Source organism: Cyanistes caeruleus, chromosome 3 (genome assembly GCF_971803275.1).
Source record: "Cyanistes caeruleus chromosome 3, bCyaCae1.hap1.1, whole genome shotgun sequence".
NCBI classification, from domain to species: Eukaryota; Metazoa; Chordata; class Aves; order Passeriformes; family Paridae; genus Cyanistes; species Cyanistes caeruleus.
Window position 1 is genome coordinate 32713817 of NC_141703.1, and position 26690 is coordinate 32740506.

A 26690-nucleotide genomic window follows, 5' to 3' on the forward strand; every position below is an offset into this window, starting at 1 on the left:
TAGGGTTGGTTCTGGTCAGCCGAAAAAAGGGGACTTGAAGAAGCTAATTCTCCCCACCTCAGGATATCCCTTCAAAATGTCAGGGCAATTCTTCCCTTTCCACTGAACACAGAAGGAATACAAATGAACAGGCTCAATTACAGGGACAAACTCGTGTGCAATGAGTCATATTTCAAGTCAACTATTCTATTTCTAATTGTTGTCCTGCTGTTTATGAGGAAAATGCAGGAAGTTCTGGAGTAACACCATTGTAGGAAAAATCTGTAATTTCTCTGTGGTGAAGGGTCGCATCAAAGGTGACCTAAAAAGCCACTAACAAGGCTAAACCCCTTTTAAAACATTATCATATAATTCACACTTATGAGTTTAGGTGTGCAGACTTTTGTGCTGTGTCTGGCATATATACACCGAGCAGAACAGCCTGCAGACACTGTTCATGTTGGGAAATCATCTGATTTCCAATTACACTTCAAATTGCCAAGGCCCTGAGGGCACCCACTGGCCACACTGTCCCTGAACAACCCTCCTGGAGTTCCCTTCCACTCGTGGCCCAGGATCCCATTTCACCTCTCTCCAGGGCTCACCCAGCCAGACATCCTCAATGTCAGAAAAACACATTGCAAATGAGGTAGCAGTGTATTTTAGCAAAGGGTGGATTTTTTAATAGTCATCAGCACTAAAAAAAGATATTCAATATTTTCTTTTCTACACTGATAGTTCAGAAATTAGTTGCTTTTCTGAAAAGTATTGTTGAAATTTCTGCATAAGCAAAAAACTCAGAGATTTCAAAACCTGTAGTTCTACCCCCACCTGCAATAGTAATTATGACAAGTATTGGCTTGCCATGCTTTTCTTAATTATTTCAGTAATGGTTGTTTATTATATTTATTAATAGAATCCTATTCTCTATCTCAAAACTGGAAAAGCTGACCACTCATCTTGAAATTGTTTCTATCTCTTCCTATCAGAATAGACATAGAAATTAATATTTTTATGGCAGTTTATTCTGTGCATGTAAAAGTGTCAATTATTTTTAACCTCTTAACTAAGAGAAGACACTTATCTGTCACTGAAATTTTGAGTTTGACATCAATTAAAGCTTTCCCATTAAAAAGGAGTTATTAGAGCAACATGAAGACTTACACAATCAGTCTGTCAAAATTATATTACTGCAAAACCTTAAAAAGAAAACCTTTCTTGTCAAACAGGCACAATTTGTAGGTGGCAGGCTTTAGCTTCAAAATTAAAGCCCAGAGATCCCAAAAGCCCTACTTTATTCCCATATATGTGATAAAGAAAAGCAATTTTTAAAAAATATTACATTTAAGTAACCAAATGTGACAGACTATGTATACAAGAGAATACTGCTGTGTTTCTCATCACATTGGCCACTAAGCCAAATAATCCATATGGTGATAGGTCTAAAAATGAGACATAATCTAAACTGCTTTTAGTCTCATGAATTTTGTTTATGAAAATATAGAAAATATTATATTTTATTAATATGATAACATGTCCACATGCTGGCTGCAATAATCATGGAAATAGCACATGGAAATATCAATAGAAAAAACTATCCAGAGTCTTCCAAATTGAAATAAAAGAAACCACTGATTACGGTGAGCTCTCACCAAACCAGAAAAAGCAGAGGAAAAGACCTTTATTTGACTGTTCTCCCAGTCACTGCAAATAGCTTCTACTAGAAACAGTCCTCACTGATATACCATATTTAAGAAATACAAAACAATTCCTTTCTTGGTTTTGTTGTTGTTGTTGTTGTTGCTGTTTTTGTTTGGGTTTTTTTAATCTTACTGGGTTTTGGCTTTTGCTGGTTTGGAATGTTCTCAATTTTCTCGCTCCCTGGTTTGATTATTCACAGCTACATTGCCCGCCTTCTTTCCTTAAACATTTCATTTATCACTATCATTACAGACAAACCTCTTCTCTTGCTGAGAAAAGCACACTTTCCACCATGATAAAGCTCCTCGCTACATTAGGAGAAGCAAAAATGCAATTTGGTCTATTTCAAAGTGAATCCCCTTCAAGATGCATTAATTCTCAGTCACAGTGAAAAAAAAAATCAGTAGACAAGGTTCCAATGAATAGCTGGGACAGCAATCAAATTTTCAAAGAGTCCAGCCTGCACTTCAGAAAGGCAAACTTTCACAGAAATTTAACAATCTAAGCAACAGTGTTTCAATACTGCTTCTGCATTTGGATTTCAAAAGGCAAGGATTTAGGCACAAGGCATCAATTTAGAGCCTTCCCAGAAGGGCTTGGAGGATTAAAACAAAAAAAGCATTAAGATCAAGAGAAGCATGTGTAGTAGCCAGTCTTTCTGACAGAGAAATTGGAAAATAGGTGAAAAAGCCTAAAGCGTGTAAAAGTCATTAAATACAAACAGCTGTGAAACTGGTGTAAAGACAGAGCACTTCCAGAAAATCCTGTCCCATGCACAAGTCTATACACAGAAAATTTGTAATATCTAGAAGGATTAATAATAACTCATCTTTTTCTTCTCTACAGATGGGCTTTTTGTACTGGCTTAAATGAGAGCCTGAAGGACAGCAAACACAGCTCTCACACATTGCAACCCCACAGCTAAGCTCAATATGATGAACTACTTTGGGGCCAGATACCACTCAAGACCAAGAGGACACCAACAGCTACATTGTTTAGCTGCCTGTGGGAATATCTTTTAACCCACAGGACAGTACTGCCCTATAAGGCCCTGACAAAGATAGAATTTTTTTTTCCCAGAAGGTCATAGGAAGAGAAAAGGCCTTTGTACATCACTGAAGTGTTGTGTCAAGCAGATGAAATGGATGAGTCCTAGAATAACAAATACCATGGAGGGAAAATTACTTGCATTCCAACTACAGGCAAACCAAGATTATCTCATACCCAAAAGTGAGTTCCAGTGAAAAAGAAAGCTGGTCTGGACTTAGTTAAACCACAGAAAGCAGTGGATGGAGCACAACAGCTGATGTGATTTCGGAAGTAATTTGCACATTTTAGAAAACTATACTTATAGGAGCATGGACTTTTTTTTTTTTTTTTAATGTATCTGCTCCATTCCATACTGTGTTTTACCTCTAGCTCAAAATGTATCAGTAGCTTCCCACATTTGTGTCAAAAGTCTTCTTCCAATTAATATTTTCTAAAAAATTAACTAAGATCAAGACTCTGCATTAGATTTTTTCCCGTTTGTATAACATGGAGATACACACAGCACAACAGTTGGGTGCCACATCTATCAAAAGCCTTTCCTTTTCCATGTGCTGGATATACTGAGGTGGTAACAAGAAGAAACTCAACACAATTGTTAACTCAAAGACATGGTGGAAGAAATCAGTAAAAACTGTTTCAGTCCTACTTCTTTTCTTGCCAGAAAAATATCTCTAATCTTAGCTAGCAAAATGAGGTGGCAATATCAGCCAGCAGGATCATAAGAGTGGGGTCACTCCAGAGAGACTGTAGACACTCCTTTCTTCTCACAGAGACTTACTTATGGTTCAGGTAAGGCACCAGCAAACCTTTTATTTAAAGATGTGCAATGAAACGTGTGCTAGACCACAATGGAGCAGGGACATGGACACAATAGCTCCTGACACATGGCCCACATTCTCGTTAGCACCGCTGACATTGATGAATTATCTTGGAGAATAATGCACTGACCTCTTTTAACTGCTTTCTGATTTAATAGGCTCCATTAAAAAAAAAAATTAAATCACAATCATGACAAGCCTAACAGCATAATGGTACATATGACCTTCAGTTTGTGCCTTTTAGCATTTAACAAAAGCATATTTACCTCAATGCAAAAGCAAAAAAGGCTACAGATTAACTCCTGCCTTCTACTGTAGAAGTTTAATCAACTACAGAGTCTTCTCCTTTTCAGTCCAGAAGTCCCTAAAACTGGATAACACCTATTTTAATTATATCTTTTATCTAACCATGAAATTCTGTGCATTTAGATACAGAACCACTTGAACTAGTTTTAGAGGATTTGGTGGAAATTAAATGCAGTGAAATGAAAAATGAGGTAATTTACTTGCCTTTTAAAAGCTTGCTGGAAAGGTGAATATTCTCAGCTATGATTTCAGCCCATATTAGTAGTTGTAAAATATGAATCCTCATGGCCAGACATGTCAGGTTTTTTTTTATTTAAACTTCATCACCTCTCAGTGAAAAGTTGTTTTCTGCAGATTTTTCTAGTAATTATTTTTTCCCATTTTTACATGACTGCTATTTAAAGAGATACTGAAGAAGCACTACACTACTCTTTGGGGCAGACATTCTGATTTTCAAATCCACCTTGCAGCATAAATCATATCTTCTATGAAATCCTGGCCTTTAGATATACTTCAAGAAATTTTTCACAAAAATATAATTCTGTTCATTTTAAAAAAATTATCGTGAGAAAGTTTCACAAAACCTATCTCACCCACCTATTTGTAGTAAAACTTCTTCTCTTTACAGATTACTAGAAAAAGAAGAGCAAAAACATTTGAGCAGTCTAAACAAAAAAAACCCTCTAGAATAAATAAATATTTCTTACTACAACATTCACTAACGTAATGATCATCATAACTCCGTAACTTGAAAAAGGAATTTATTTATATCCTCTTCACACATTAAAGGTCAGCTATGGAAACTAGTCTAAAGAAATACAAGATATAAGTTATTTTTTTTTAAGTGTTAGGCCGAGGCAAGAGCGAACTTCTTCACAGATATGGTCTAAATCTCCATTTTAGAAAAAAAAATTGTTTTATTCAGGACCATTCTAATAAAAAGTCAGTAAATAAGATCTGTCCTGATCATGGAGTAAAATTAGAAAATCATGTTTGGAATAGAAAAGAATCTAAGAGAAGAATTCATCTTGCCGAACTTTACCTGTGTAGAAATTCTAGGCTCCCTCTGTACTCAATATCACTTTAAGTATGTACACAGAGAAAAATCCAACCAAGCTTTGTATTTTAAATACATCAGATGAAGTGGGGGAGAATTTTATGACTTTTCCTCCACAAAGGAAGATATAATCCAAGATACCTTGAAATCCTTTACATAAAATAGTTTCTATAGGAGTAGCACTGCACAACACAGCAGAATATCTGCTTTCTAACACTGCCAAAAACATCTAGAAATCATTACTCTTAAAATTATTTTCATTCCAAGTGCTGTTGGGAAGTTATTAGGTATTGATTTAGTTGGTAGCCTGTACTTATAAAAGGTGACCAAGAATGGGTTATGGTCCATGTTAAGAAAATATAGATATATATTACATTTACCACTCTCCTTGTTGTTCACTGATTTGTTTTAAAGTGTTAAATTGCTTTATACAGTTTGTGACTTATAAGATCCATGGTATACAATTTATAACAGAATACTCTATAAATATGATCACTCCTATAACTTGTATTCCTAGTAGGAATACCATAAGTTCCCAAGAAGCCTAATTCTTCCATCCATACTGGATGTAAATATGCTTTTCAGAATAAACCAGGACCAGTGTCCTGCATTTCAGCTTAACAAGAAAAATTAAATTCTCATCTGGTTTCAGTGTAATCCAAACCAGTTTTTCTTTCTATACTCTATTTTCATGCAGCTATTTCTTTTCCTTACTTAATTTAGTGATATGTGCCAGTAGACTAAAAATATCTGCAAGGATTGAATGGATAATTTAATGCATATTATGTATATCATTACTCAGGAGGAAAAAGGTGTACTGGAAAATACACCTGGAATGTGAGTAGTTGGCATCCATGCAATATTTAGGGAAGAGCTTTTAGAATTACATCCATTACTCATTTGTATGACAGACCAGTATTCTTTAGCACTTGTCCCTTAATACTCTGAGCTTAACCTTTCAAATTTATGAATTTCCAAACACCTTAAAGATTCTAAGTTCCAAAGAACTATTGATTTGCAAATAAAAAACAAACCCCAAAAAGAATCCCAAAAAAAACCCAAAACAAAACAGAAAAACAACCAAACAAACAAAAAACTACAAAACAAAAAAACACTAGACTTCTTCACAGATAACCACTGTCCCATTTAGGGCACATTTTCCCCCAATCTAAAACTCACACAAGCAAAGTTCAGTAGACAGGTTTTGGAGAGTTAGTACATATGCCAAAGAAAATATTTTGGAATGTCAGGGATGGCTTAGATTTTTCTCTTTGTTCTTTCATAGCCATTTATATTAGGAGATAATCTGAATTTCATATCCAATATTTTGTATTCATTGCAATCTAGAAACAGTAGCTTTATGCTAGTGAAAGGGAAAGTTACTCTGAAATCCAAAAAGGCAATTCAGAAATTATATATGAGGCATCCTAAATGGCATATAACACTTCAGAATTTAAAATAAAAATATTTTTAGCATCAAAAAAGTTGATCTGGCTCTTAGATTGGTATGGTTTGTGTTTATTCTTCAACTTGCTGCCTTTTTTTCCTCTCTAAAAAATAGAATCTTCCTATCTGATAGTAATTCCACAGTCAAAGTATCTTGATGATATGGGGTTGTGGATGCTAGCTTTGGAGCAGGCTGCCGGCCCATGGCCTCTCAGTCCTGCCTGAGAAGCTAGCCTGGGAATTCATAGGAGGATTTCAAAACAATCCTCAGAGACAGAAAACAACTGCCAGGTGCTGTTTGTCTGTCCTCTTGTTTTCCTTGCAGGAGAGAGTCAGGGGGGTGGTGAGCCCCACTGACCAATGATGGTGATGTAGCACTTTACTAACCAATAAAAGTTTCTTTTCTGTACTTTTCCACGTATCTGTCTATAAGACAAACCTAGAGCAATAAACTAGAGAGATTCTCCTGATGTGACTCCCTTGAGAGTCAGTGTTGTTCTTTATTGCCGTTCCCAATCAGAACGACAGGGGTTACATTTATTTTATTCACCTGAGGTACTAGCATTCATTCTTGACTGTTATTGACCTGATCCCAAAATATATGTCAATAAAATTTTAATTTAACTTCTTTGTGTGCTTCATGGATACATGCATACACACACAAACTATAGAATTTATAATCACTTTTAAACCAATCTCTAAACCTTCACTATGAAAGATTCAAAACTGAGGATTTATGAGCCAGTGTTCAATTAATAATGTTTTGATGAGAAGTTTTGTACAAATGGAATATTTTGTGGTTTTTTAATATATATACTTTAAACTACGTAATATTGTTGCATATGTCATATGCATATTATTTGTTTCCTTGATCAAAACTTCACCTAATTAACTGATGTCAACATTTTGTAGTCAGATCTATTTCTTAAAAATTATTTGAGGTATATTTAAGGTTTGGGTTTATTTGATTTTAAAAGAGATCAGCACAGAGGATCAAGTGAGAAAAGTTACACATGAAACTGAATCAAATTTGCTGTTTCAACACAAATAGATTCTTGCAAAGAGTTTTTTTCTTACATTGGCACCAATTTGATGACTAATAGTGGATATTACCATACCAAATGAGTTATGCAAATCTATGCCAGAACTACAAGACTATAATCTCACATGGGTAGAAAAAGTAGAAGGTTATTCCACTATCTTGTAGGACTTGGACAAAAAGAAGGATTGGAAAAAACAGAATTTTTTAAGCTTCTACAAGGACGTATGCCAAATCCTGCCCAGGGGGAAGAAAAGCCCATGCAACAACAACATCTGGGGACAGAGCAACCAGGGAGCAGCTCAGCAAGGAAGGCTCTGCAGTGGAGATCTTCACGTGGGCCCATGGGAAACCCAGAACCAAAGCAGCCAACAGCCTCCATGACTCTATAGAGAGGGGAAAATCTTTTCCAATCTGAACCTTTCTATGTTTTTTTCTATGATCTCATGATTAAATACTACTTCCACGACCTTCCCCCATAATATTGAAGTGACGTGTCTGAAGGATCACTGCTTCCTATGGAGCCAAATGAAACACTGGATCATCACAACTGCATTTTAAATGTTGAGGATGAAACACACACGTTTCACAGAATTTAAAGGCTGAAACCATACTAAAATTTTAATACCTGAATCACATAGCCTTATTTTATAATGAGTGAGACGACAAGCATTTAAATCCCATCTTTCCTTACTGGAAACTAAAAGCTAATCCAAAACACTTCACAGCAATAAGAGAAGAAAAGTAATACTTGTATGTCCACAGGCCAAACAATTCAAAGTTATTAGTTCTATTCAGAAGACATAGGAACATTTTAAGCTCCATGAAAACTTCACAGTAAATATAAATCATGATTCAAATTGCAAAAAGAAATGTCTTCTTACTTAAAGGCTCAAAATACTACTTTTCACCCTTTTTTCTAAAAATAAAAAAAAAGTAAATCCATATTCATTCACATTTCCACTTACACTCTTTGCAGAGTTTAAATAAAATCAAAAATTTAAATAAAATTTAAAAAGACAAATCACCCATAACTCAGGAAATATTCTTAAAGTGGTGTGCACCACTGTTTCAGGAATACTTGCTTTCATGGGGTTTGATGAAAGCCATGAAAACAGTTTAAATCAGCAGCATTTCTTTTATTCAACTGCCACAGATATCAATATAACGTTTGAGAGCAGTCATTAGATCAACACTGACACTTTAAAATATTGCAATGATTGTTGTTGGATAGTTCAAAGAAAATGCATTTTTCTTAACAAAGCCATCTTAGAACCTAATAATTTAAGATGAATACACGCTGAATTACCTTTCTACTGAGTTATCAGCTGAAAGTTGTATATAGTTTTGCTCTCTGCCATAACAGCAAATAGGACGCTAAAATCTAGATTACATTTGTTAAACTCATTTCCCTAAATCTGATAGAGATTTTCATATGCAATTGCATTTGAAATTTATTATTAAAATGAATTACTAAAAAGCCCTTCTAATATTTTTCTTACACATGTCAAGAAATCAAGATAAATGTAAAAACAAGCTTTAGTAAAACTAAGAGATCCAGATTTTTAAGGTTAGAAATTTCATGAAGGAATGGTTCCTAAAATCTCAAACTTGCCCATGTATTAATGCATGTTTTTTGAGAGTTCTTTATTCAAGTGGTGCATTTGAACTTACTTGAACAGAAGAACTCTGTTATCCTGTAAATTGTCAACATTTAACCCATGACCACTCACTCTTCCTTATTGATCAGAAGAGTAGTGGGAAGTGAGCTTGAGATAATTGTTGCATTATAATCATTAAACCTTTTCTCAGCAGTTCATAGAATCCTCCTTATCTACTTTGAACCTCCCCAAATTCTATCTTCTGGAGCTGCACAATTGATCAGAAAGTCCACAGGTGAATTGAGTTTGGGTATTTTGATCCCACAGTGCTCAACCAAAGTCTCCATCACCAAAATTCATACCCAAAATGTAGGGTTGATTTTATTCTGATCAGAATCACCTTTAAAAGAGCAACAGCATATTTGTGGCATAGAGTGGTGTTAATAGCAAGAAAATATGAGAAAAAGACACTAAATTATAAGGAATTAAAAAGACTACAGCTGTCTAACACATAATCCAGTAGAGAAATTTATATGGCTTTACAGGGTTCTTTTAAAATAGTTACATTCTATAAGTTGTGTAAACAGGATATCCAGGAGGTAGCAAAGAACATCACATTTGTCCTCCCACGTATGTGAATGACAGTCCTCACGGGAAGTACTGTTTCACAGTCTTTGCATCTGAGTGCTCTCAAAACAGATAAATAGGATATCCTACTGAAAATACTTTTGCTGTGAATACCTCACAAAACAAATCCTATGGTAAAACCAATTTTTTTCCTAAGTTATTATCAGAAAGCAACATTTTTGACACTTCCAAATTATCCTTATCCCCAGAGAAAACAGAGAATATTAATTCAGCTCTGCAGATGGCATATGAAGGGACGGCAATGACAGAAAAATGCAAAATCTTAAAATATACACAGTGCCTTCAAGATTTTATCCAGCTGACCTTACAACTGTAAGTCTACATTAGACTCTTAGGCTCATAACCTGCTCCTCTGGGCAAACTGATTTCCTCATGTATAAAATAATTTATCCCACATTCTTATCCCATTACATAGAGTTATCCAATCCTTTCTTCCCATAACCAACACTGTAATACAGGCACAGTCAGCCAAAATTTGCTTGAAATAAAATTGGAGTATTTCCCACAATATCCACTTTATATTTTTGTCAAATATGTTTGTCATTTTTCTGTGATTCATTTTTTCTATTGACATCACACATCGTGGACACAGGAGTGATTGATTTTGAATTACAATAGGATGAAGGAACATAAGTTACTTTATATTTGAAATTCTGTATGTCTTTATAAGGTTATAAATGCCTAACTTACAGAGAAAATTAAAGTCAAGTTGTAAATTGGATTAGCAAGTAAAAAAAGGTTATTAAAATCCCTACAGCAATGAGAAACTCGTATGTTATGGAGCTGGAATCAAATTTTTCACTGGTAACAAAAGGATTTCTCTGCTTCATTTTCATGTTCCACAGGGTGGTCTGACCTAGTAGAATGCTATACTCCAACAAACAAACTCAGATATACACTTGTAAAAATTTAGAAAACTATCATGAAATGAAGCATCTAGATTAAAAGAGACATATGCAATGTTATTTATCTTATTCCTTGAGAAAAACAAAGCTCTGTTGATTGTTTTACAGTCTGAATTTATATAAAATCATTATGTAAACCTCTTTAATTAAGCCAGGCAACAAGACTACAATGTCTTTATCTGACCATTTGCCAGGAGAACAGTACTCTCCTAGATTTGGGGTTTTCCTTTATGTTAAGCTCTTATTTAAGTGTAACATTTCTTTGATAACTAGACTAAAATCATAATAGGAATATTATCTTTCCCTGCCTTCTGCTTACTCATAAATGCTGTCTCTGAGCAATTACCTTCATATTATTAACACATCTGATGTTTTCTACAGGGTCAAGACTATGAAAATAGTTGGACTTCTGTCTAGAGACATAATGATCATTTGTTTGCTCTGATGTTTGTTCTGATATTCACTCTTGACCACATACAGCAAATATCCCACTGTTCTCTATATCCTTTTCCAAGCCCCATGGACTCACAATTCTTTCTATTTTTACCACTTAAATACTTGTCTTTGCGTCCACAGTGTAGGAAAAGTGTAAGAATTTGAGGAGAGAGCAGATATAATCACACTCATGTAAGTAACATGAAAACTGAGACTTGGATTTACACTGAGTATCAAGCTGAGCAGGAATTTGATATTGCCTAGGTTAAGAAAAGGCAAATAGCTCCACATTCTGTATTAAATCTTATCTTTTTTTAAATGTGAAAAAAATAAGAGGACTGTGACTGGAATATCATGTTCAGCTCTGGCCTTCTAAATTACTAGAAGGATAAGGAAATATTAGGGTACATCTAACTTTTTTTTTTTCAGGAGGAAAGATAGAGCACATCAATAGAGGTTAATGAGGAAGTTTTCAAAGTGAAACAAGAGCATAATTTGGCTGTGCTAATTCCAAAAATGCAAGAGCATGTTTAAGGAAATTATTATTCTGAGCTTATTCTTCTTACGACTTTCAATTTTGTTTTTCTCATAACGTTGCTTTCTTTCATTTTGAATTTGAGTTATTCCAAATGAATCATCCAGTGGCAGTCACTCATTATTTGCCTTCATGATTCTCAGGCTGGTTAAAAGCTGGATCTCTGAGTGGCAGGACTTGGAAGGCACTACTGGGACTCAGAAGCCTGGGGGAGCAGCATTAGTGACTGGTCTTCAGCAGGACATTGTGCAGCTGATCACACTGAGAACTTCTGCCTTTTCCACATCCTCTATCAGCAGATCCTTTCCCCATTCAATGAGGCCCATACGTCCCCTATTCTTCCTTTTTGCTGTATGCTTCTTTTTGTTTTTCTACCACCATGTCTAACAGATTCAAAGATACAAATACTTTCATGGTGATAAATTAAACTTATTACAATATTGTATGTTGTAAATGATGTGTGACACTTTTTATTTCAGTGGAACATAATAAATAATCAAAAAAGCTCACAAAGTCTGGAAACAGTGAGTAGAATTCATGGCAACTAAATGACCCTCTCTCACAGGCAATCTTGCTTTTTCCCTTGTGAGCACTGTTCAGACAGAAATGGTCTCTACATGTGTTGATGGGTAATTCAGAGAAGGGAGCAAGATCTGAATGCATTCTGAAATGGATAAGATATTTGGTGACACTTGCCAGCACATTCACTGCCAGGCATCCATGGATATGACCTGATATCTCCTCCAGCAGCAGTGTATTCTGAACATCAGGCTGCTTTAAGGTGCTTCAACACAGAGAGGGAGCCCTATTCCTTTCTCTCTTCTTTCTCAGTATAATCTTTCTCACCTAAATGCCGTCCTGCTGGAACAACCCTACAGGCACAGCACTTCCAGCACAAGTTGCTTGGATGGTGAGAATGGGACACCAGACCTGTCTTCCCCTTACATCCATCTGTGGAGCACCAGGCCCTTGAGGCAGTAGGACCCTTGATCCAGGGAAAGAAGCAGTTAGTTGTTGTTCTGAGGTTTCCCCAGGAGGCTAGAGAGATTTCTGAAAGACTGTAGCATCATGGTGATGGTCATGCACTTCCCCAGCACAGGATTTCTTCTGAGGAAGGCACTCCAGAGAGAAGCACATTAAGCTGGTGAAACCTCAGCATTCCAGGCAAGTTATCACACCTGCCCACCTCTGGCTCTGTCTGGGCAGCAGAATAGCATTGCATACACACAATACACACAGAATAGCACTGCAAACACATCTGCTGGATTAGCTCTGCTACCTTCTTAAAATGAGTAGATGAACTTTGAACCAGGCAAGTGCCACTGCACGAAGACACACAGAGGAAAGCCCACACACCCTCTTACAGAGCAAGGAACCTGCTTCTTGCCTTTTTCCCTCCCTGCACAGAGAGTCATCATCGTGCCTCTCACCATGGGGAGCCACAGCTTACATAGAATCTCACCCTCTGTGAGGTGTACTCACCAGACATGCCTATCAACCCTGTCTGGAATTCCTCTTACAGACCACTGTGTCAAAACATGGTTTTCAAAAAAGCTGCTTCTAGCCAAGCCCTCCCCCCACCCCCCTTAAACACATTTGCATGATTTGGTTCAGCATTCAGCTAGGTAAGAAGTATACTGGAAATAGAGTGCTGTGCTGTATGACACTAGGTACCACTTGAGACAGACGTGGCATGGGTTTCCTGTACACCTTGGAAGGGCATAACAAAACCAGCTCAGGCTGATATAAATACATCTTAACAAAAGTCAGTCAGCAGAGGGTCATCATCTCCCCACAAAAGGTACCCATGATTTTTCTCTGGTGACTCACAGGGGTTTATTAAATGAGAGGGTAAAAATCTGTGTCTCTGCTGGGAGAAGCACTGCAGATGACCCCTCAATGGGAATGTGAAATGCATTGAGTCATCCTAGGCAAACAGGGAAGAAATGCAGAAAATTCACTTTATACTTTGAGGCAACCTTAATAAATAAAAGTAAGCAAAATCAAAATCCTCAAAGGGATATTCAAAATACCTCTTGATGCCAGGAGAAGCCTTAAAACATGTGAATGTTTGACTGAAACAAATATTTTCCTAACACAAATTGTGAAGAAGCTCATGATTTGCCTGTTCAGTGATTAAAAGGCAACCAGAAAAAGCGGGCTTTTATGGTTTTTTTACTAATTAATATCCACTGCTATGTCCCAGAGACCACAATGGATTCTGTTCTCACATCATTGTTCAAGGTGGCTACAGTCTTTCCCAGAAATTGCTTCCACTAAAAGCACATGTATAGAAGGCAATTTCAGAGCATCTGCCTACTGTCGTCAGTCTTACCAAAGAATATGTTCCAGTAAACACTGCTGAAGAGATCTGTTTTCTCAGTCAGTCTCAAAGAAGTTTTAATAACATTTCATTAGAAAATCTACAGAGAGGACACACTGCTAATGCTGCATACAAGTTAAATCTCCAAATGTCAAAGTTAAAACCTGTGAATAATGAACTGTGCAATCCACAAGCCCATTATTACTGCATTACCATTTTTTTGTGCAAGGGCTTGACTTCCAGGAAATCTGTTAGCTATTACTATGTACTACATAAGGCTGTTCTTCAGTCTCAAAGATCCTGACAACCAAGCCTTTGATTTGATAGGCATCTGCCTTTCTAAAACATATCATCAGAAGACTATGGGTGGAGAGCTAAACGATGCTATGAGTAGCACATCCTCACAGCTTGAATTTTAACAACAGCACTTTGGATTACCTTTCTTTTTAGAGTTATCATTAACTGGGCTCCAGAAAATCCTGTGTGATTAATCATATAAACCACATGGGTTTGAGGACTTTGAGGTAAACAGTTTAGAAGAAAGCTGATAGAGCTGAGAAACTATAATAAACAATGTAAAGAAATTAAAGAGAAAAAATATATCCATGTGAGATTAACAGTATCCTGTGACCTAAATAAAGAAAGAAGCAGGGAATTATGTTTTAGCTAAATCAACTACACTTTAAACTTGGACTTTTTGTTTCATCCTCAATTTGCTAATTTCCACTTACATCCTTGAACCACAGTCTCAAAAACTGAAAGTATTTTGAAAAATATTAAATTGTTGTAGGCATTAAGTACACCTTGTCCCTTGAAAACATGCTGATGAATGACCTGCAAATAAAACTCCACTAGTAAAAACTCTGTTAATTATTAATTAAACAATTATTAAGCAGCAGCTTGAGTTATTACTGGCTGCTCATCACACTTTCATTCATAGTTGCTAAGTAGCTGGGAGAAAGAATTAAGCAAATAGTTTATTATGGGATCATGAAGTAAAAATCAACTCAGTCTAAATTAGGACATTTCAGTTTCTCTTCATGAAGGAACATCCATGAAAATGTGCAGAAGAGAAACTAGGTTTAAACAGCATTTTACAATAAAGCAACGATTTTTTATTTCTACAAAGCTGAAGATTGGGGGTGATCAAAGAAGGAATTTTGGAGGCTTTGTTTCTGCTGGAGTTCCACTGTGCTCCCACCAGCTTCATGAATTCTATCAACATTATACAGAAATAAAGTGATCTGCCTTCCACCTGCATTTCAGCTGCCAAAACCAAATAAGGAACACAAGTCTATTTTTTATAGAGCCTTTCGCTAGATTTTTCTCCTTAGAAGATTCATTGTTTTCCTGGAGAGAAAAAAACCCCATCAGATTTAATGTGAGAAGTTTAAAATTGTACCTGAAGAACTCCATGAAAGAGAAGCCATAACCATGCTGTTCAGCAATTCCAGCACAAACAACATTTGCAGATGCTCCAATCAATGTTCCATTACCTGCAGTTTAAAAAATAAAGACCAGTTTATAGTTTTGCTCTCTTTCTTACTCTTTCTCTGTTTATTCTGTATTAAAGCACTAAAATGAACTCATTACAAATGAAAAATCAATTTCTGTTGTATAGGCTTGGAAAGAAACATAGTCAATACAGCCACATCCTATAAATAGCTTTATGCTTTGAAATATAAGCCTGGTATTATTCCTTAGTTCTACTTACGCCAGAAAATAAGAAAGGAACATAGTACCAATAAAAAAAAAAATAACACCAGAGATCTGCATTCAGATAAACTTGTTGATTTTTAATTTTACTTAACTAGAAGGTGCCATCAGATGAGGTGAAAAGATGAGATAGTTTGAGGATGCTAGGAAACATGGATGCCTTTTTTCCCAATGCCAACTTGATATTGGCAATGTAATGTTTTCTTTATTGATAAACTAATTAATTTGTAAGATGTTTGGGTTTTTTTTAACAGAAATTTAAAACACAGTAAGTGTGACAATGGAGGGGAATGGATCTGTTTCACATCTCTCTCCTAAGGCAAAAGAATCACAGACTTTGTTTACCTAATCACCGTGGTTCTTCAGTAAATAAGAAAACATAATTTCATTCAGTGAACTTCTCCAAATTAACTTATACAAGCCCCCACAGGAGAGGAGCACAACAAAGAAAAATAATTTGCCACATTTATAATGCGCATCTATCATCACTTCTCTTATCCCAAGCCTTTTCCAGAAATTGATTTATTTCTTCATTTTCTCTAAACTTTTAACAATCTGGCAAAGTACAGAAATCAGGTATTCAGAGCTCAGAAAGACCGACCCATTTTCTACATCATATCCATGAGTCATACCTCAAACTTATACATGCTGCATACTTGAATTCCACAAAGCAGATGGCTTCTGCAAATGTTTCTGATCTAAGGCACGACTCAGGAAGTGACAGTGACTCCTACATGCTGCTCTTTAACTGAAGTTTTGAACAAAGGAGGTAACAATCTAAGGGAATTTTTATATATATATACACTTTGGTAAGTCATCTCTTTCGCCATGCATCACTATATTAACAATCAATTATTCTAAGCAGAAACCTTCCTTTCCTCCCATTGTCATGTAGTTACTCTTCTTACTTTGGTTCTGTTCAAAATTTTAGCTCCATGGAAACTCTTCTGGTCTGACTTTCATGGTCTGACTTTGAGAGAAACAGATCATAATGTAATTTATACTCTGGTTAATTGTTTTAATTCAGTAAATATTTCAGGTCACCCAGAGATCAGTGTACCAAAAATTATCTTGGCATAAAGGCAGAAGAATTATTCCCCCAAAGTATTCACACATGGTACTGTTATGGCCTTCTGCACCTGAGAGTGCACACAAAATTAGCAGATGTCTAAAACTATTCTTTAAAATAATATAACATTCTTAAATTTAAAAAAAATGAAGTGCTACAAATCATTTGACTGGTCATTATAGTGACAGAGCAACAACTCTGAGGAAAAAACTAAACCCCAAAAGTAACTCAGAACATTTTAATTACTATTTTTAGTTGATTTCATGAAACCCAAAGCTTTTCAATAAAAAGCCCTGGTATGACAAAAATTTTTGTGAGTCCAAAGAAAACTCATGATTCCTATTTATTCCAGAATGGTCAATTATAATCAACACACATTAGGCAGCAAACTGAGATTTCCATCCTGGAGTAGAGATCTGAACAAAGGTATCTTTTGTCTCAGGTGAGTGGCCTAAGCAACACCTATTAAGAACAATAGACCGTTTTAATTTTCTCATTAGCACCCTCAAACAACTCTTGAGCAGATGCCACTATGGAATAAGGAAGACACAGGAATCTTGTGATGAGAAAAGCATTCCACTCCCACTCCCTCTAGTCCCAAATAGATATTTTATTCTGTATATTTCACTCTCCCTCTATGTTTTTTGGTTTTTTTTTAATTCCCTTTCCTCCTGCCCTCCTAGGAGCTGTGTTAGGTGACCTGCTTGCTCTGCTTTTAAGGCTTTGACATTGGAAAGGAGCTGGAGCTCAGTGCAGAGATTCTGCCTGTCTCTGAGGAGTTCTGCTGATGTTGGTGAAACTGCACATCAATACAAGGGTGTATCCTTATTGATCACAAAACTATTGTGATCATGCTTGTGAGAATTATTGATAACCTTGGCTTCTTATCATACACAGAAAATCACCCTCACCCCTGCTTTAGGTGTGGAGAAAAAAGAATTAATAACATTCATTAATGTTAATGAAACAGAAACCTTGAAAAAATTGTGTCTAGCACTGGTCATTAGGAACATCACAGCTCATTTCCCTTGCCCTCTCTCTTTTTGCCTCAAAGTATATCCTAATTACTGTAATGCATGTTTAAAAATACAAAACTGAACTTGGAACAAGAGCTTTCCTGGTAGATACTGCCATGAGAAAGCCTAGACACAAGGTGTGTGGCTTAATTTGAAAATAGAACAAATGAATACAGCTGATGTAATTAGAGAAGTCAGGAAGGAACACTTCAGGAATGGAATTTTAAGTTCCAAACTAATCACTAGTCTACAGCATCCAAACATTTCATAAGAGATTTCTTCTCTATGTGTAGCACAACCAGTCATCACTCCCAGAATAATGTTACTGCAGACAAAGAATATAGCTCTGGCTTCAAATTAAAGAAATGAGACTAAAACTGCACTTGTCCCATGGCTCTGACTAGATACAGTTGAGATCTCCAAACAGCACGAGCTCTTCTATACTGTATGGGCTATAGTAATGCCTTCACATAATGAAGTATTATGGAAAGAGTTTCTGCTTCAGCAGTGAATTGATTTCCCCAAGTAGATTTCACTTGAGGAGAAATTGTCACCTTAAATGTTATCTGTGAGAAGCAGCATTACTTTTTCATTTGTTTGGAGTGTGTCTGCAGTTTAATTAGGCACTGGCTCAGCAGGCTTCAAAGAACTGCACTCAAATTAACAACAGAGGCAAACTTTTGTTTCACATCCCAGGAACATCTGTCTCCATGGCACGAGTTTAACTCAGAAGTGAAACAGCAACACCGTGACCCTCTGAATCATGGAAAACTCAAGACTTGGTTAATGTACACAGAAACCTATACATTAAATTCATTCTGATTCATGCAAATTAAGAATAGAAATTTTTTTATGACTTCACCCAGTTTTGACTTCATCTTCACATCATCTGCAATTTTAAGAGCAATTCAGCTTAAAAAGGCTCCTGCTTGCTTGTTTGTATGCTCAAAACAAAATAACACATGGGTCAACTCTATCAACACATTGCAATAACCAATCTGTTTTGAGGAGTCCTATTGTAACTTTGTTGATGACTCCTACTCACCTTTTATCAAAAGGCATGTGCTTACTCAGAAACTGGATTCACTACAATGAATTGTTCTATTTCTAATGTCAATAATATGTGATATCTGTGAAGTAAAACACTTTTTTTTCTGAATATCTGTTCTTTTTTTATTCTTGACAGACTACATGCACTCTTGTCAATATTAACAATTCTTAATATTTCATAAGCATGAAATGGAGAGACCTTTTCTTAAGGAAAAAAATAGCAATCCTAATTAGCTGCCTATGCTACACAGAAGAAAAACCACAGAAGAATCCTCACAGATCATAATCCTTTTTCCATGAAGCTGCCCAAGCTTTGCACAATCATTTCAGAAACAAAGTAGGTCTTCTACTGCTTCTGTCTAGAAAAGGTGATATAAGAGCTTCTTACTGATATGTCTCAAGGCAAATATCTTTGAATAGCTTTACGGAATGTGAAATCAACCCCAAGTATAAGACAGTATTTAAGAGTTTTAGTTAAGAATAAATCTCTCAAGAAATATCCAAGCCCCACTCATTAAAATGTGCCTTTTCATCCCCAGCTAACTTAGAGCTACAAGCAGGAAGACACTGACAAGGTTTGGTAAGCTTGATTTGATAGCTGCACTATCCACCAGCCCTCCTTCTTCCAGCCTTCTTGTTCCATTTGTAGCCACTTTTCCGTAACCCAGAGTTCATCTGTTGTCCTTCACTACATGGCTTCTTCAGAGACTGCCAAACCTGAACCCAGACCTTGCACACCACACACAATGCACCTCTTGTGGGCCCAGAGGGCCTCTTCCTCAGTAAACGGAGTCTGCCCAAGTCACCGTAACCTGCAATGCCCTGAAAATCAATGCTGGGAGAACCGATTAGCCATACTGAAAGAAGGAGTTGGGAAATCAGATTAGAATCACAGCAAGAAAAGGGAGAGAGTTTGAATCAATAATGTGCATCCTCTGACTTCAAGCCTCATCCTCAGCTATTGAATTTTACTTGTCAGCAGCACATCTATTGTATCTAAATGCTGTTAGTTCTCAGGAGTCCCTTTAGTATTGCCCCCACCAAGAGCAAGCCTAACCCTTTTGTTTGCTGAGTTAATATGTTTGCTTGGAGACTCACCTCAAAGTGCCTGGCAGGATTAGTGTTTATCACTCAAAGCCCTGAGAAATCAAAGGGAAGGGATTATCACTAATAAAGCTGTTTGGCCTAGCATGAGCAGCCATCATAACAGTAACTTCCTTGAATATAAAGGAGATAATACCTTGGGTGACAACTGAGTGGATGGCTAACAGAAATGTTTGTTTTGCTGTGAGAATTACAGACCATTTCCCTTCCATATGCCCTGATAGTGGAGAACAAGCTATGCCTGTGCTTAACCAAGAGGCCTTCTGCATTTTCTCTCTCCTGCATGTCTGGACAGGTAATGCAGAACTAAAAGATCACCCTAATTTCATGCCAACACAAGCTCTGAGAACAGCTTTTCCCTAGCTTTTAACAAGCATCTTTGACAGGCCCAGTTTTACACAGGACAGCTGTTCTGCTGTGTCCAGACAAGGATTCTCTTTCTGAAATAATGAGTTTTATGCAGTCATGAATAATTTTAGGGTGAGGATTTTCAGCCCTGCTATTTTGCTGTTATGACCCATTCCATTACAAAATTTACTGAAGGAAGCCAGCTCCTTTCTTCCAATGCATTTTTAAAAGAAAATCCTGTGCAGTCTCCCATATAATTTACATTGTAAAATAAAGGTAGACTGATGTGCCTGGCTTCCTTTCCACAGCATATTATCTACTTAAAGCACAGGCTAAGAAAATGTAACAAATCTGTCTGCCAAAATGAACACTGACCAGTTCTGGTTTTGATTAGCCTTACAGAAGACAGCCTTCATAGCTGTCATAAATTTTCAGTTTCACACAAAAGTAATAGAGATTTGCCTCATTAAAAACAAAAAAAAAAAACCAAAAAAAAACCCCACATTTATATTCATCTGTTCAATGTCCACAAGTCTTGAACATCTAATAATAGGCAAGACTTGAATAACTTAATATTTTTTATGTGTAAAAATTAATAAGCCAGATGATCAAACTTTGTCATCAGTGAAGAAGAGAACCAAGGCCAATTGAACAGTAGTAGTCCCTAAAAGGAACATCAAGTCATAGGCATGCATGAATCCATTTAATATTATTATTTGTGATAAAATGCAGTCTTATGATACCAACATTTTTTATTTTACTGATTTGGAAATATTTTGAATGGTGTATTTCTACATAAATACATAAACATGGACATTATAGAGGAATAAATGAAAGAACATGAATGAAAGTTTTAAGTTCAATTGTCAAAAAAAGTTAATTGAACTTCATTCAACCTGATGCTTTCAATCAGGTGAAATTTACCACTTTTTCTCACCACTACACCACCACCAGCAGGACAGTTGTATAAGAATTACAGTAGTGAATGATCATTGTTTCCTTTTTGCTATGAGAGGAAAAGGTAAAGTTCAAATTTGTCATTTTCCTACCAGAAGCGTGAAATAAATAAGGTGAGTTGCTCAACATCCTGCACTTGTTACTTTAGTGACCTAAAGAAATCCATAAACTTCTATGAAATCCAGACATCTGTAAAAAATACGTAAAACCTGAGGTGACCACTAAAGCCACTTTAGTAGGAGTCAATCTATCCTGTGCAAGTGTAAAAAATACTATTATTATGATGGATAGTGCCAGCAGTCTGGCACACCATTCCCCTATGCCCTGTGACACGTGTCCAAGTAGCCTTCACTTAATGCTTTTAATACTGCACATATTTCATATTTTTAATGCTGCACATATTTCATCTCTGATTTTTAGATTCAAAGACTAAAACTATGTCTCAGTTTCACAGCTTATCCACATGTCATGTTAATGGGGACCAAATATTGAACTCTTTCATATACAAGAACTTGGTATAAGAGCACGTTATTCAACTTTACCATAATATACTTTGAAGATAACTGTGCTAAATAGATTTATCAGTATCTATATAAATCATATCTCGAGCATGACTATAACTTTCCTTAGTGTCATACAGATTGTCTGATTTGTCAATATAAATCAATATAAATGCTGCAAGATTTTTGTGCTCTTCAAGGTGCAGAAGAGGGGGCATTGCCTGGAAAGTGTCTGCAGAGGAAGAAAAGTAGATAATCCAGTATTATATTCTGCACTTAAGTGTTTTGAGTCTTTCAGTAGCTTCCTTGCCTTGTTCTGCATATAGTCCAAATGCTTCCTTCTAACTGAATATACCTCTTCTGCTGCCAACTATTCAGAGTCTGTGTTCTCATACTGCAGCAACTCACCAATACAACATGATCAGTTTGCCCATTCCATATAATTGTGAAAACAGAAGTGACTAAGGCTTCTGGAAAGAACCTTCTGTTGTTTATGATAAAGAAATGCATAAAGCAAGTAGAGAAAATGAAATGCACCTCCTATACTTTGTAGGAGCCCCAATGCCATGTCTGATCATTATCCTATCTCTAATTTGCAGAACTTTATAGCTTGCAGTTATTTTACACAGATTGAAAACCATTAATAGAAGCATCTCAAAGTTATCAGTTATACTAGCATTATAATTAATCAAGTGATTTTGGTGTTGGTATAAATTTATTTTCTAAATCAATATTATATATTGCACATAGCTGTCTTATTTCCAATTTAAAACCTTAGACTTACAATCCAAACTATAAATCCTCATCAGTTCAGCTGAAACAGCATCCTTTACCCCATATGCTCCATGTTTCACTCTTAATGACATGCATACCTCTACATGTGCATGTCTGCCAAGATAACTCTTTCCAAGCTTAGAAAAATGTCCTTGCTGAAAAAAATATACTAGTTTCATTATGGGGGTTGTTTTCCATATTAACTCAGTATTTTAAAACTAAACTGGTCTCTGATATTGCCTTCATACAGACGAAAATATGTCTGTCAAATGGACACACTCAGTTTCGGCTGGTTTTACATTTTAGGCTCAAAATTTTCTTCTGCACGTCTTCCATACCCCAGAGGACAATCTTTGGCAATATTAGAGAATATCCTTTAGCTGCAGGGAGTCTGGAAACAAGTCTGGGTCTCACACCAAGGACTTTTCAGCACTGCTGGGCTTTAAGAACTACACAGCAAAGGCATCAAGATAACTCAGAGCCTGAACATCATGAAAGAGCTAAGGAAAAGAACAGCTGTATTTTTGTTGAAGATTACAAATACTGGCTGCTTCAGAAAACAGCAAGAGGACAGTTTGGGCTCTCAGATATTAATTGAGTGAAAAGAGTTTTCATGCTTATATCCAATGTTTTTCACACTACAGAAAAACCCAAAAACTTTCAGGTGATATCTGAATGAGCTCTTCATTAAGAACAAGAAAATAGTACTAACATTTAATGGATAGCAGCCACTGTTAAATTTTTTTTCATCACTGCAAACATCATAGAAACTACACAAAGTATACTTAGAAATCAGATATTAGTGGAAGACATAAAAAACATCCTTCTAGATATGTACAATTTAAGGGTATAATGCTGCTAAAGACTGCCCTGGGGTCTTTAAATAAAAATTGTGAGGTATTTCCTAAATTTCCAAATTTAATTTCTGCCTTTCAAGGTCAGTAGCAGCAATATCTTTTACCTTTTGAAAAATTGCTCTCATTCCCTACAATACCATCCTTTGGTTTGGACTGAGTTTTATATTGATAAAAAAAATATTTAGCTGAATCTGGGCTGTCTTGCCCATAAGACATAGAGCAAGAAATCCCAGGATTTCTTGTCATTAAAAGGCTCTTTTAGATCCAATTGGATCTTTCATGTATATATAAATGAAATATATATATATATATATATATATATATATAATATTCATGTCCTGGTTAAAATCAAGCTCAGGTAGGTACATTGTCTCTACCAAAAAATTTTCCTACAGTTTCAATTACACATTTTATACAACAATAAAGTTCAAAATCAAAGCTGAATAGTGCTCCTCCTAAATAACAGCTACATTTTTATACTATGCATTCAATTTTTGGTAGACTGTTTTAATCTTTCAAATTGAAATGTGTTATACAAATTTGATCTATTGTAACTATAAAAGAACAGTAAAGTAGCTATAGTTTTTCATAATAGTAATTATCATATATTTATTACATTTTATGCTTTCTGAAGGATATAACTTTTCCTCATATTGCAGAGAAGAAGAGTTGGTTTATGAATACAAACAATATTTTTGGCTTTATACCTTCAGTGTGTCTGAAGCTTTAAACCTAGTTTAGGATTTTATTGAACAGAATCGGCAGGAATAATAAATCAGCAATACTCCACTGTGCAAGGCCCCATCTGCACCAGGGACCTAAGGAGGGCTGCTGAGAGGCAGAATAGCTACAGCACTGGACTATTGAGAGAAATCCCACTGTTTAGCTACACTGTGGGATAGCTGTAATAGCTGTAATTAGCACAATGTCCTGTGGATAATGAATTTTATTCACACCTGGGTTTTGACCCTGTAAGGTTAGAAGAAAAGTGACAGCAATCCTCTCTTCCTGCCTCCTGTCTTGACATAGAGCCTATGACTGAGTTGTGTGGCCAGAACAGCACAAATGAATGCATCCTAGAAACTGCCTATTTCTGCAGAATTGTAACAGTAATGACTTTCAGGTGTTGTCCTTCAGGAATTTTCCGGAGAAGGAAAATAGTGCAAAACTATACATTGTAAAAAATATCCCCTCTGGACCACATTAATAGTCACTGCAGCAGTTTCTGCACTTTCCTATGCTAGCAGCTGAGATCTCAGAAGGTAGGAACTTTCAAAAACTAATTTGATATTTTTCCCTTTTTTCAAAAGCATACTGTTTATAAATCATGGAAAAAAAAAAAAAAAAAAAAAAAGAGATATAAAAAGGCAAATAAATGCCAGTTCTTTAAATGTTAAATGTAGAAAAACCCCTAAATAATGTCTTGGCTATAATCTCTCAGCTCAGAAAATAGTCTAGTTCTACACAATTGAACAGTCTTAACAGGTGAATTTCTGACTGTACACTTACTCAATTTAGGTTGAATCCTTATTTTATTCTCTTTTAAAAGTCACGAGCCAAAATAAAAAGTGCAATTAAACTTCCTCTTGTTCTGAAATTGCTGTAGCTAGCAACCTTCATTTGTTCTCAAGAATTTCAGGGCAGAATTCCCTAGACACTATTGGAAGGTCTACATAAAACTCAGTCTTCAGAGTGTTATAATTCCATCAAGTACTAGAATACAAAACATTCATGAATGAAGCTTTAGTCAGTGCCCTTTCATGCAAAAGTAATACAGATACAGATTCATCAGGACACCCCAGAAGTTTCTTCCTTTTTTACTTCCTTTAGTACCTTTTCTATTTCCTGTTTTCTTTCCCTTCATTGTTAACATGTAATTGAAATACAGGCAGATCACACATAAAAAGACTCCATGAGCAGCACAATTTTTCTAGGTACTTAGTCAGCCTGACCACTAATGCTCAGAAAGATGTGAATTAATAGGGTTGTTCAGCATCCAGAAGATCTGGCTAATCAAAATCCCCCAAAAGCCTGAATTCATTTCACCTGTCTTTGGGAACCCCTCTCAGTCACGTGAGGGGCTCCAATGTGCTCTGCAGAGATCATCTGGCAATTTCAGTGGATGAATAAACACCTTGCTCATACCACTATCTCCTTCACCAAATATGGAGGCTGGGGCAGCCACACTCCTAACTTGCTACTTAAGTTCTTGAAGATTCCTGGGGCAAATGTAGATCTAAATTTCCAGAACCAGATCCCCTGGAAAATGATCATGTTTATTTCTTAACTGTGTAAGATTGACCTGACCAAGAAAATTTCTGCCAAAAAGAATAGGGCAACTATGAGGAATATCCAAAGAATTCGAAATTCTGACACTCTCGCCTGGAACTCATCATGGTCATCACTATCTTTGGCTTTCTTGATTAAGAGACAGAATTTTTCATCCCTTCTCACCTTCAGAGACACATTTCACAGAACAAGGAGCATCTATGCAATATTCCTTTACTCCTTTTGTCTGAGCACCAGGCCATGAAAGACAGAAAATTAGCAGCAGCAGCAGCTCTCTTTTGGGATACAATGACAACAAGGTGGCAGTTATACCATCAAAGGTCTTTTCATCTTATTTGAGACTGACTCCATCCTTCTTTCATTTCCAGGACAACAGCTAAGGCAATGAAGGAAAATTACTGCTTTTTCTCATCCTATCATCTTCCAGGTGTGTAGCTGCCTGTGCACTTTGTGGCAATAGGAAAAAAGTAACTGCAACCACTGGGAATTTTTTAGAAGAAAATGGATGCTGTTTTCCAAAACAGGCCCAAATGCTGATGCTCCCTTTAAAGACACATTATTAGTGTTTACCCTGAACTACAAAAATGTTATCAAATTACCAGAAATTAGGTTCTGCATTATGTAGTAAACAGCTAACCCTACAATATGTAGTTGTAATGTATTATTTCATAAGAGTCTTCTAGAAAATATCTTGTTTGTCAAGTTCCCTTGGTTGCATAAGCAGTGATAAGATCCAATCTTTCGCCCCAAGCACCAGGCAGTAATGATATCATTGTCATCTACTACTTCTGCAACTGCATTAGCCTACCTTGAAGATTCCTTCATACACTTCGGGCATGATGGGAATTCTCTTTTGGAAATAATCTTTAAGGACCATCAACACTTCCTTTTTTAAGAAAGAAAATCTCCTTTTTACCCACTTTTCAAGGTTGCAACTTTTAAAGCTAAAGCTTTCACACGCTTCTTATTCTCCAGCTATATCTATCCTGTCAGCTGTATTTATCCTGTCTATTCAAATCTCCTGTCTATTAGCTTTTTGTCAATGGAAAATCAGGAGCATATCAAATTTCAGGCTAACACTCCTTAGAAGACATTTGCCAGTATAACTCAGCATATGCTCAGCTTTATCTTAATAGAGAGCAGAGAGGAAAGTTTAAGCTTTTGCTA

At 36.1% G+C, this 26690-nt stretch overlaps 1 protein-coding gene across 2 annotated transcripts in view; it reads right to left on the reverse strand.

The window, feature by feature from the left end:
• OCA2 (OCA2 melanosomal transmembrane protein) overlaps nucleotides 1–26690 on the reverse strand; it is a 154015-nt gene that overhangs the window by 22387 nt on the left and 104938 nt on the right. For both annotated transcript variants that reach the window (XM_023948651.2, XM_086880634.1), the window contains one exon: nucleotides 15246–15339. In XM_023948651.2, the coding sequence (XP_023804419.1) occupies nucleotides 15246–15339 (94 nt within the window). The remainder of the gene's footprint in view (nucleotides 1–15245; nucleotides 15340–26690) is intronic.